Source organism: Hemibagrus wyckioides, linkage group LG14 (assembly GCF_019097595.1).
Source record: "Hemibagrus wyckioides isolate EC202008001 linkage group LG14, SWU_Hwy_1.0, whole genome shotgun sequence".
In the NCBI taxonomy this organism is placed as follows: domain Eukaryota; kingdom Metazoa; phylum Chordata; class Actinopteri; order Siluriformes; family Bagridae; genus Hemibagrus; species Hemibagrus wyckioides.
Window position 1 is genome coordinate 10,440,605 of NC_080723.1, and position 10,789 is coordinate 10,451,393.

The 10,789-nt window shown below is 42.1% G+C and overlaps 2 protein-coding genes across 3 annotated transcripts in view; one reads left to right on the forward strand and one right to left on the reverse strand.

Annotated features, from left to right (window-relative positions):
- The window catches only part of snx33 (sorting nexin 33), a 31,326-nt gene extending 28,917 nt beyond the window's left edge, over nt 1–2,409 (reverse strand). The window contains exons 1-2 of one of the 2 annotated variants that reach the window (XM_058408474.1): nt 1,793–2,409; nt 41–1,632 (exon numbers count right to left, since the gene is read on the reverse strand). In XM_058408474.1, the coding sequence (XP_058264457.1) occupies nt 41–1,448 (1,408 nt within the window). In that variant the 5' untranslated portion in view covers nt 1,449–1,632; nt 1,793–2,409. Of the gene's footprint in view, nt 1–40 lie in introns of both variants that reach the window. The other variant, XM_058408473.1, reaches the window with a different exon arrangement.
- A 341-nt stretch (nt 2,410–2,750) lies between these two features.
- snupn (snurportin 1) lies at nt 2,751–10,589 on the forward strand. The gene is made up of 9 exons (XM_058408475.1): nt 2,751–2,888; nt 4,243–4,407; nt 6,129–6,303; nt 6,654–6,758; nt 7,651–7,747; nt 7,829–7,926; nt 8,705–8,782; nt 8,877–8,957; nt 9,521–10,589. The coding sequence occupies exons 2-9, from the start codon at nt 4,250–4,252 to the stop codon at nt 9,815–9,817; spliced, it is 1,089 nt and encodes a 362-aa protein (XP_058264458.1). The 5' UTR covers nt 2,751–2,888; nt 4,243–4,249; the 3' UTR covers nt 9,818–10,589.
- The last annotated feature ends 200 nt before the right edge of the window (nt 10,590–10,789 follow it).

The following is a 10,789-nucleotide window of genomic DNA, read 5'->3' on the forward strand; positions in this document are numbered from 1 at the left end:
TACAGCAAAACAAACGCATAACAAATAAGCTTCACGTTACCTTTCTGTAAATGAATGATATCTGGAAAGTTGGACAGCAAGCCCTGGTACAGCGAGAGTTTATCCAGCATGTGGAACAGATCATATTTGGGCTGCTCTGCAAACATCTCCCCGATGTTCTCGTACGTCCGACCAGTGTGTGAGATGGCATTGTTCAGGCCATCGCAGCTGTATGGAGGGTCCAGCATGAACGCCTGGCTGATGGATTGAAAAGCGTTACCCAGACGCTGAAACTCTTTCCTAAACCCGCCGAGATGTTTGCGAACGAGCTCGGATGCAACGTGCGTCAGTTGCATGACGCTGTCATCCATTTTCTTGGCGAAGGCCTTGAAGGTATCGATGCGCTCCTCGACATCTTGCAGGTCCTGATGTTCTTTAGGGATGTGGAGAGTGAGCATAAAGTGAGCTCCGACCAACTCGTCCTTCTCAGCCCGACGCTTTCCCAGTTTCCACTGCTTGTCATCCACACACATGAGGAAGTGTTCAAAGCCCTCGTACTGAGACAGAACCGGGTGACTGGTCATGTGATCCATCCATAGGATGAGCCGCCGCTTTCTCTTTTCGATGAAGTCTTCCTCAAAGCGGCCTGTAGCTTGTTTCTCCGGGAGGTGGGGTACGGATATGACAGTAAATTTGTGCAACAGGCGATTGTACAGCCAGTCAAAGTGCTTATAGCGCCGATACACGGGCCTGCTGGTGTGGCTGGGGGAGACTCTGTAGGAAATGTAACTCTTAATGCCCTTGAACTTGGTCTGTTTGGTTGGATCTTCGATGGAGCAGTTAAAAGGCTGAGGACTCTCCTTCCACTGAGGTCCACGTGGGCCCATTTCGATGCTGTATGACTCGGCTATCTTTGCCATCATAGGCACGTCGCCGAGCACAAACGCCTCGACACCCGAACGCACAAAACTGGAAAAGCGATTGAGGTTGCGGCCCACCATGCTGCCTTTCCTGGAACTGGAGATGCTGTCCTGTCGCTCCATGTGGGGCCTAGAACGGTATTGTACGTTAGGGTTGGGGTACGGGCTCTGTTGCGCATGCCCGTTGGCACCCACCGGCCGACGAGGGTCTTCGTCCTCGACCACTGTCGAGTTGTCATCCCAGTCGTCCCAGTCGTCATCGTCATCATCGTAATAAGTGGCGTTAGTAACAGGAGTGAAGAAGGCATCTTTTCCAGGGGAGCCTGCAGGGCTTAGAGAGTAGTCAGTCAGGTTCGAGTTGGAACGCGGCCGAATGATCTCCACGTACGAGGCGGGGAAGAGGCCTCTCTCCCCACGGCTGTTTTCGCCCTGTAACCAACCGTCTACAGAGTTCTCATCAAAAATCACCAGCTCCTCGTTCTCCTGTATGCTGATCTCCTCTTTGTTCTCACTCTGGAAAGTGTAAAGTGCGATAGCTTTCAGTGACATTGTAATCTCTCTTTGTGGCGCCAGAAAGTGGAGACAAAGTTGGAACAAATCCCTTTTAGCCTGTGTGTGGAGGTTTCAGCTCATCTCCCATGCAGTTATCCAGCACTGAAGCACATCAAGACAAGCTACACGATTTCACACAAAGTTTCATCTCATCTCTGGCAGCAGATTTCTGTGCAGATTACTGCGACAAAAACAAAAGAAACTCAAGCTCAAGGAGGTGATCCAGAGCACAAGATCAAGATCAAAACTCAAACAATGGTTGCTATGTGACTTATTTATCATCCAATACGAACAGTTTTACGCGGAAACAAACAAACAAACAAACAAACAAATAAACAAACCCTTCACTCCAGTGATTCAGCCATACATTTCTACAAAGTCGTAGTATAGTAGATGGTATAAAGAAACAGTCTATTAAAAAAAAGCTAAATTCCTTATCCGGAGTGGTCAGACTTTCAGTTTGAGAAAGAACTCTCCGAGGTCATTTAAAAAAGCCAGAAGTCGGTATGGTCCAGAAGGTAAACGTAAACACCGGCTAACTCACGAAGTACAATTCTCGGTGTAGGAGAGCGGTGTTGTGGTAGAGTCCTGCTGTATGCGCCGTCTGCTCATATTGGTCAAGAAGAACAAAGATCAAAACATTGTCCTAACACAGAAAAAACCCTCAAAGACAGCAGGAGAGTCAGACGGTGATGATGAAGATGATGGTGGTGGTGGTGGTGATGATGATGATGATGGACGCGTCCTAGTGCATTCTACACTCCTCATTCCGTCACCACTCCAACTCACTCTCCAACACAATAACAACCAGACGGCCAGCAACAGTGTGGCGATATTAAAGTACACAAAGCGCGGTCAACTTTTCACGTTTGGTAAAAAAAATGTAACCCCGATCTTTCCATGACGTGAGACGGGGACAATGAATCGAGGAAAGTTTTTTTGTGGTTTATTTAGCTCCTCGTTTATTAGGCGAGAGATGGGAATTTTCTTTAACTCTCTGTCGCCGTCAAGTGGATAATCCTGTAGGATTGTGATTTAAGGAGGGGGAATACACTTAAAGCCTAATAAAACTCATTGACGCAGTGCAAAGGCTTTGATGATTATTATTTATTTATTTATTTATTTGTTTACTTTTCCCTTTCCCAACATCACTTGCCCGAGCACATAAATAAATAACGCCGTGAACTCGTTCACTCGACCAACAAAAAAGATGGCGGCCCACATGACGTAGGTTCAATTCCAAAATGGAGTCTTGTTTACCATAAAGTGCACTACGCAGAGCGTTGCACCCAGATTTCCACCCCCTTAGTGAAGTGCACGAACATAAGGGCGGATAGTGCTATTTGAGATCCGACCCTACGATTCAGGCAGAAGCGTGACCGGAGCAGCTAGCAGCGTTACTGCGTCTCAGGCATCTCTGAACGTCCATAACAACAGGTTTGCTAGTCATTCACCGGATATTTTAGCATGTCCTCATGTTAGGTACACGGCTAGGATTGTTAGCTCTCTCGCACATTGTGTGCTGTATGTTTTTTTTTTTTTAGCTGCCATAGAAATGTTAGCTAAACTGCTGGTTAAGTCATGTGCTAAGTAAGAAGTGTCTCCACTTATAAGTGCACTAGAATGAAATATGGGCTTGTAATAGTGCACTCTTTACAATAGGGAGCCATTAGGGGTGTAGGTAACTAGCTCTCCTGTTTTTTTGTTTTTGTTTTTCCATGCATTACTTATCTTATCAGTTTTATAAATGTCATGGGGAAATGGTTAATTTTCTGAGATCATAGATCACTATCATCATGAACAGGTTGTGAGATTAAATCCTACAACTGCCTGAAAGACTCTCAACCATCAACTTCTTAAATAGTATCTTTCCCAAATTCAAGAAAATGAAAAGTTTCTTTAGTCCAACATCAGAAAGAGAGAGAGAGAGAGAGAGAGAGAGAGAGAGAGTTTTTCAGTCATATTCTGATTCTGCAATAGTTCTACATTTATACAGCAAAAGTATTTGGACACCCCACCCTCAGACCCCTATGTGGTTCTTCCACCAACTGATAAAACAAAATAACTTTACAATTTCCCTTCACCGGAACTAAGAGACTCAAACCCTGTTCCAGTATGACACACAGTGCACAAAGCACAGCTCCATGAAGACATGGGATGGAGGTTATGGTTGGAGTGGAAGAACTCAAGTGTCCTGAACACCTTTTAGGATGAACTGCAAACACCGACTGCACCCCAGACCTCGTCACTCTTACAACATCAGTGTCTGATCTCACTAATGCTCTTGTAGCGGATTGATCACAAATCCACACAACATCTACTGAAATGTCTTCCAGAAGAGAAGAGTGGAGCTCATTAATAACATTGAGTCCATATTTACACCCTGGTTTTGTTAAGGGAAAAGATTTTGGATGTGATGGTCAAGAGTTTGCAGACTGTTGCAAAACAAAAAGGCTCTGGGCCTTTGACCGGAAGATCGGGGGTTCAAGCCCCAACCTCGCCAAGCTGCCACCATTGTGCCCTTGAGCAAGGCCCTTAACCCCACCTGCTCCAGGGGCACTGTATCATGGCTGACCCTGCGCTCTGACCCCAACCCCCAAGGATGGGATATGCAAAGAAAGAATTTCACTGTGCAGTAATGTATATGTGACAAATAAATGCTACTTAACTTAACCAACACCAGGCCCTTTTTGTGGTTAAGAATGAAAACTGCTGCAATTACTACAAGTCTGCCCAAACAAGTCAATGTGTTCTCAGCCCATTTAAAATTCTCGTACTGCTTTATTTCTAGGTCTGTAATGGATGCCCTGACTGAGGCGCTGTCCTCCAGCTTCTGTGTAACCAGAGAAGCCAACAGCACCTCAGCCCCGCATCCCCGCCTGGCTCAATACAAGAGCAAATACAGTGCTCTGGACCAGGATGAGCGACGGAGGAAGTTCCTGAAGGAGCAGAAGGAGTAAGTGTCCTGCATGTTAACTTGATAATGCTGTTATTAAATCTAATTCAAGCATTTCTGAATATCCCTTCTTCTTCTTCTTCTTTCGGATTTTCCCTTCAGGGGTCACCACAGCGAATCATCTCTCTCCACCTATCCCTAGCTTCTGCATCCTAAGCACTTGCACCCATCCTAAGCACTTCATATCCTCATTTATTACATCCATATCCTCATTTATTACATCCATACCTCCTCTTTGGCCTTCCTCTTTACCTCCTGCCTGGCAGCTCCATGTCCAACATTCTCCTACCAATATACTCACTCTCCCTCCTCTGAACATAATCTTAATGTAATCTGGCCTTCCTAACTTTGTCCCCCAAATGTCCAACATGAGCTGTCCCTCTGATGTACTCGTTCCATATCTGAATATCCCACAATTTCAGAAAACAATGTTAGTATCCTACTTGTGCTCCTGAGCGTATGTAAAATTCTGCTTAGCTTCTGCTTAGTAGACTACCTAATAAAATCGATTTGATCTAATTCTAGAATATACTGTCAAGTTTATACTGCTTATTTTTATGTTTACAGGGTTTAGCAGGCGTCCCGGTCCAGAGCGACTTCGCAAAAGTTTTGTGATAAAAAAAAAAAAGGCTGTTTATTAGTTCCTTTAATTAAAGAAATAAAGAAAGAAAAGAAAGGAAGTACATTAGGAAAAATAAAACTAATCATTAAAACAAGCCATAAAACAAATGCCTGACAGAAGATCGAGGGCTCGTTATTATTATTATCAGTAGTAGTAGTATTAATATTGTACAATATAATAAAATATTCTAATCGTTCTATTAACCTTGAATTAAGTTACACTTCTGTTTTCCAGCCTTTATCTTCTCATTTCATGCTCTTAGCTGCCTGTGCAGTTCTCCTTATATGGAGTTTTGTGGGGGTCACTATGCAAATAAGCTGTGAACAAGCTTTGCTCTCTACAGGAACTCAACACACACACGAGTCAGTGTTTATGGAACTTTTGTCACTCCGATGAAAACGTTTAGCTCAATTTGACTGTTTTGTACACATACAGGCTTATTTTTAATGCTCTCATTCTATTTCTTTCAATTGTTGTTTCTATAGTAACAGCTAATTCACAGGGATGTGTAGGGCAGATGTGCCACACAATCTCATCTAATAAGAAATAGATTAAAAAGCCTTTTGTTATTTAGACCGCAGAACGGTACAAATGAAGTGTTCAGTATCAGCATGTTGTAACAGGAAAGTCTTCGGGACTGAGGAGGGTGAGGGTTACGGTTTCTCGTGACGTGGTGGTGTTTTTTTTTGTTTTGTTTTTTTTTATTTACGAAACAGAAAATAGTAACTGGTTGTTTTTTTCCTAGCTGCTGTAACGTGGTAAAAAACATTCCACGACATCGAGTGTAACTTTATATGGATAAAAAAAATCAAAATGTAATAGTTAATATGCTGTTTATAGGAAAGGAATTAACCTTCCTTTGGGATTTATTTTTTTCAAATTTGGCCCGTAGCGTGAAGATGTGCTGCCCCAAACATCTGCAGAGCAGCTGTTTACTATATCAGTAAAGATCTAGGAGAGAATGATTATCTGCAGATATGATAGAAGTATACTTTTATTTCCTTATGCTGTTCAGTGACTTATGAATTTAGACTTATTTGTATAAAGCAATCCAGCTTGTAAGTGATTTGTTGTGTTGTGTTTTGTTTTGTTTTTGTAGGAAAAGGCTGAACTATGTGAATCATGCCCGCCGTTTGGCAGACGGAGACTGGACAGGGACAGACAGTGACGAGGATGAGGAGGTGAAACAGAAAAGTCAGCAGCAGGATGAAGCGGAAGACGAAGGGATGGAGGTCGAGCAACGCAAAAAGTTGCCAAGGCACTACGCCAACCAGGTGATAACAGTGAACTCATAGTCTCTCGTAGCAATGTTAAACTCATCAAAATGCTTGTTTTTACGTGCTTTGTCTGCGGAAAACTACTTGAAGCCGCAAGCAGAGGATCATTCAACACATGTAATTCAATTGTCTGATAGCTGTGCTCATGTTCAGCTCATTGAAGAGGATTTCGGCTGACCACTCTAATTTCTGGTCAAAGGATCCTGGAGAAGCTGAGATTAACTTGTTAATTAATTAACTTAATTGATTTTCGAAAACTGCTCCAGCCAATACCAGAATGAAGATGTTGTCGTATTGCACTTCAGATTAGTGCAGGTCTGTGTTTAAACTCTGAACTTTCTGTACAGCTGATGTTGTCAGAGTGGCTGGTGGACGTCCCTGCGGAGCTTAGCGCTGACTGGCTGCTGGTGGTCTGTCCTGTAGGGAAGCGTGCGCTCATCGTGGCATCTAAGGTTTGGACTAATCTCTCTCCATGTCTCTCTCTCTCTCTCTCTCCCCCCATCTCTCTCTTTTGCCTGTCTTTTTCTTTCCCCCTGTCTCTCTTTCAATCTCTCTTTCTTTCCCTTGTCTTTCTCTTTCACCTGTCTCTCTCTTTTCCCCTGTCTTTCTCTCAATCTCTCCCTGTCTCTCTCTTTCCCTCTGTCTCTCTCTCCCCATCTCTTTCTTTCACCTGTCTTTCTCTCTCCCCATGTCTCTCTCCCCATGTCTCTCTCCCCCCCATCTCTCTCTTTCCTCTGTCTCTCTCTCTCTCTCTCTCCCTCCTCAGTAACTGCCTTAAATTTGAGGAGACAATAAGTCTTTTTTTTCACCAAGGTAAAGAACTCTAGTGGTGTGATTAATATTCCTAATGGCTGTTGTCCCTCTTGCTCTTTTATTCGTTAGGAAATTTTGACTTTTATATCACCACTCAAGCAGAATTTAAATGGCTGAAGTCGATGATATCATGTCTAACAGGAACCTGAACCTGGACATGAACGTGTGTTTTAAAGTCCTCATGAATAGACTGATTCGAGTGCTGTCGCTGAAATAGTAAAATTTTATGGTGTGATTTTTCCACTAACAGAACATTTATCCATTCATAGTTACCTTTAAGCTTCTGAACATCTACAAAACAGCTTGGTTCCAGGATTCCTTTAGTTAAAGCACTGATACACAATTATTCTCTCACCAGCCCTTATTTTTAAACATGTTACCTTCTCCTAAACATCCTGAACATCTCCTGAATAAACATCTCTTCACCATCTTAACATTCCCACACACTTGTTAACATGTTTAAGCGAGACTCAGGAGCTCTGAAAATAATAATCCATATTCATGTATCAATTAATTTATTTAATTTTATAGGGTTCCACTTCATCATACACCAAAAGTGGGTACTGCGTGAACCGTTTCCCTTCTTTGCTACCAGGTGGAAACAGACACAACTCGGCTTTGGGGAAAGGTTTGTAACACAAGGCCACATATTTATAAAAAACACCAAATAAAACTCTCTTGGGGTAATTAGGGTTATATATTCCTTCAGATTACACCATCCTAGACTGCATTTACAGTGAAGTGGACAGGACGTACTACATCTTGGATGTGATGTGCTGGAGGGGGCATCCAGTTTACGACTGTTCAGTGAGTCGGTTTATTCTCTTATTCTTTTATTATTATAGTTTCATCATTATTTCTTACCTCTTGCTAGAATGGCACATTTCAAATTGTTTGGAGACGGACTGATAACCCATCCCAGACTCCCAGTCCTAATGTTGGCTAAGGCCTGATCTATTACCGAATCATGGACAACTCCAGTAGCTCAGTGGTTAGTACGCTGGGTCCTTGAGCCAGGACAGACAGACAGACAGACAGACTTTATTGACCCCATGAGGGAAATTCTTGTTACAGCAGCTTAATCAGTAACAAGATACAACACACACAAATCTAAAATGTAAAATTTATCTATCTGTCTATCTATCTGTCTATCTATCTAGTGCAGATATGAAACACAGTTGTGGATTTATCCATATTTACATCAGTATTTCTACATTACAGTACACATGTGCAAACTGGCAGTAGATAATGAATATGAAGTACCAGAGTCTAGGTTATAATGATGTTAATGGTTGTAATAGTGCAGTGTGAGAGTGTTACTACCTGTCACACACAGGTGAACTATTGTACAATGTTATTGTGAATGGTAAGAATGACCTCATGTAACGTTCTCTGTGACAAAGAATCTGAACGAGTCTTTTGGAGAGTGAGCTCCGCTGACTCTGTAGTGTATTTAGTGGGTGAGACGGTTGTATGAAATGAGATGTATGTAAGTCGTTCTTGGTAAAAACAATGCTGTAAATGTAAACCACACACAGACTTGGTTACTAAGTCAAATTGAAATTCTTGACCTTTTTAACATCAGACCGAGTTCCGGTTCTACTGGTTGCAGTCGAAGGTGGAAGAGGTAGAAGGACTGTCTGACATTTGCAAGCGGAACCCTGTAAGTTCACTAGTAGTGTTTAAGATGGTTTAACAGCAGATTACCGATCTCACGTGCTCATTGTTTTCTATTATATTCCCACATTTGTTTGCAGTTCCGTTTTGTGAGTCTGACCAGCATCAGCTGTGCAACAGAGTCCATTCAAAAGGCCCTGGCACACGACTACAGCTTCAGCGTAAGCGCATTGGAATGTTGTATTCATACATGACATTGAACTGTTTTGAAAAACAAACTTGTTTCTCTGGTGCAGTTTCCCTAACGGATTATAAAGGAATTATACGTACAAGTGGAAATATTCAGAAACGTTGCAGCATCTGTGATGAAAACAAATGCTGATGAGGCAGATACACACCACTGACGAAGACGAAGACTCTTCTGAGATACATTTTTGTCTGCTGAAAGCACTGTATAAACTTAGCAGTCTGCATAATAGCAGGGGGAAATGCTTGATAAATCGTTCAGTGTTTTGCTGAGTGAATCGAATCGGATGGAAATTGATATTTGGTTTGATTGCTCTTTCTACAAATATTTAAACATTTCATAGAAAATCTGTCTGAAAACGTTTTAATGTGTAATGTTCATTATACTTGCGCAATATTTAGGTATTTTTACTATCCTTTTGTGATATTCTTTCTGCTCCACTTTTGTAATATTCACTATGCTTAGGTAATATTCACCATTGTTCCATAATCCTTCTGCTTATTTACTAAAGCTTACACCCATGACTCCCGCCTGCAGGTGGACGGGTTGCTGTTCTACCACCGTGAGACTCACTACACCCCGGGCAGCACGCCGCTGGTGGGGTGGCTCAGACCCTACATGGTGAAAGACATCCTGGGAATCGAGGTGCCGCAGTGCCCCCTCACCGCCAAGCCGGACTATGCTACACACCAGATGCAGCAGATCCTGGAGCACAAGAAGCCGTCCAGTCAGGTTCGGCCTGCGGATCAGAACGGCAGGTACGAGTTGGAGCATCTGTCCACGCCAGAGACGCAAACAGGAAGCAGCAACCAGAAAGAAAGCATGGAGAGCTGACTGCTAGCCGCTCAGAAGCTACTGGTTTAGTGTCACGGGCAAGAGCGCGGGGATTTGTTCAGTGTTTTCTGAAACCCCATTGATTTTAGATCAGCTCAGTGACTGCTTTTGAATTCAGCATTCGTTACTGATCGGTTAAACTTCCCTTACTGCTTCACGCAACATTTTCACATTGTTTCTTTTGTCTTAGCCTTTACCATTAGGTAAATCTGTTCAAATCGGTTTACTACTACATGATTTGATGCCATAGCGCCAGGAGGACATGAAGAAGCAAAGAAAATCCACCTCGGGTTATCAGCTGCACGCTCGAATTACATGGAAATCACAATACTCCATTCTGTGTGCATGTGATATAATATTCTATATTAACGCCTTTCTGGAATATTATATTTTGAAATTTTAAAATTACAACATCCTTTTCTTACGAGGACACTTCAGACTTTTAACGTTATATTAAGAAACATATTTTAATTCTAGACATTTTGGATTATTCTAGAACCCCCTTCCCCTCTTTTGTTTGTTTGGGGTTTTTTTTATGAGTATTATTTTTTAAGATAATTTAGCTTTAAATTGCTTGTGCAGGTTCCCTGTGGATGCTTGACTTAATAAAATGCAAAAATGAACACACTTCTTATATAGTGAACTATATTAATGTGAAAACCATTCAGATTCTGAAACGTAAATTCTTAAACGTAACCAAACAGTTTAATTAGATTCACTAGTCGGGTGAAGAAACTGCTGCTGTATGAAATAAATGTCATGTTGGAGTCAAGGAATCTTCTGTGATCTTTACATTTGGTCTGTTATTCAATCTAGAAGCAAGATTTTAATCTAATGGTGTCAGAAAATATCAAAGCAAGTATCAATACTCAGAACTTTATCATAATCATTTAAGTGACATCTTATTTATCTTTTTCTTTAAGTAGGTCTTTTGCACACTGATGGGCTGTGTGTTCCTGGAAAGCAGCATAT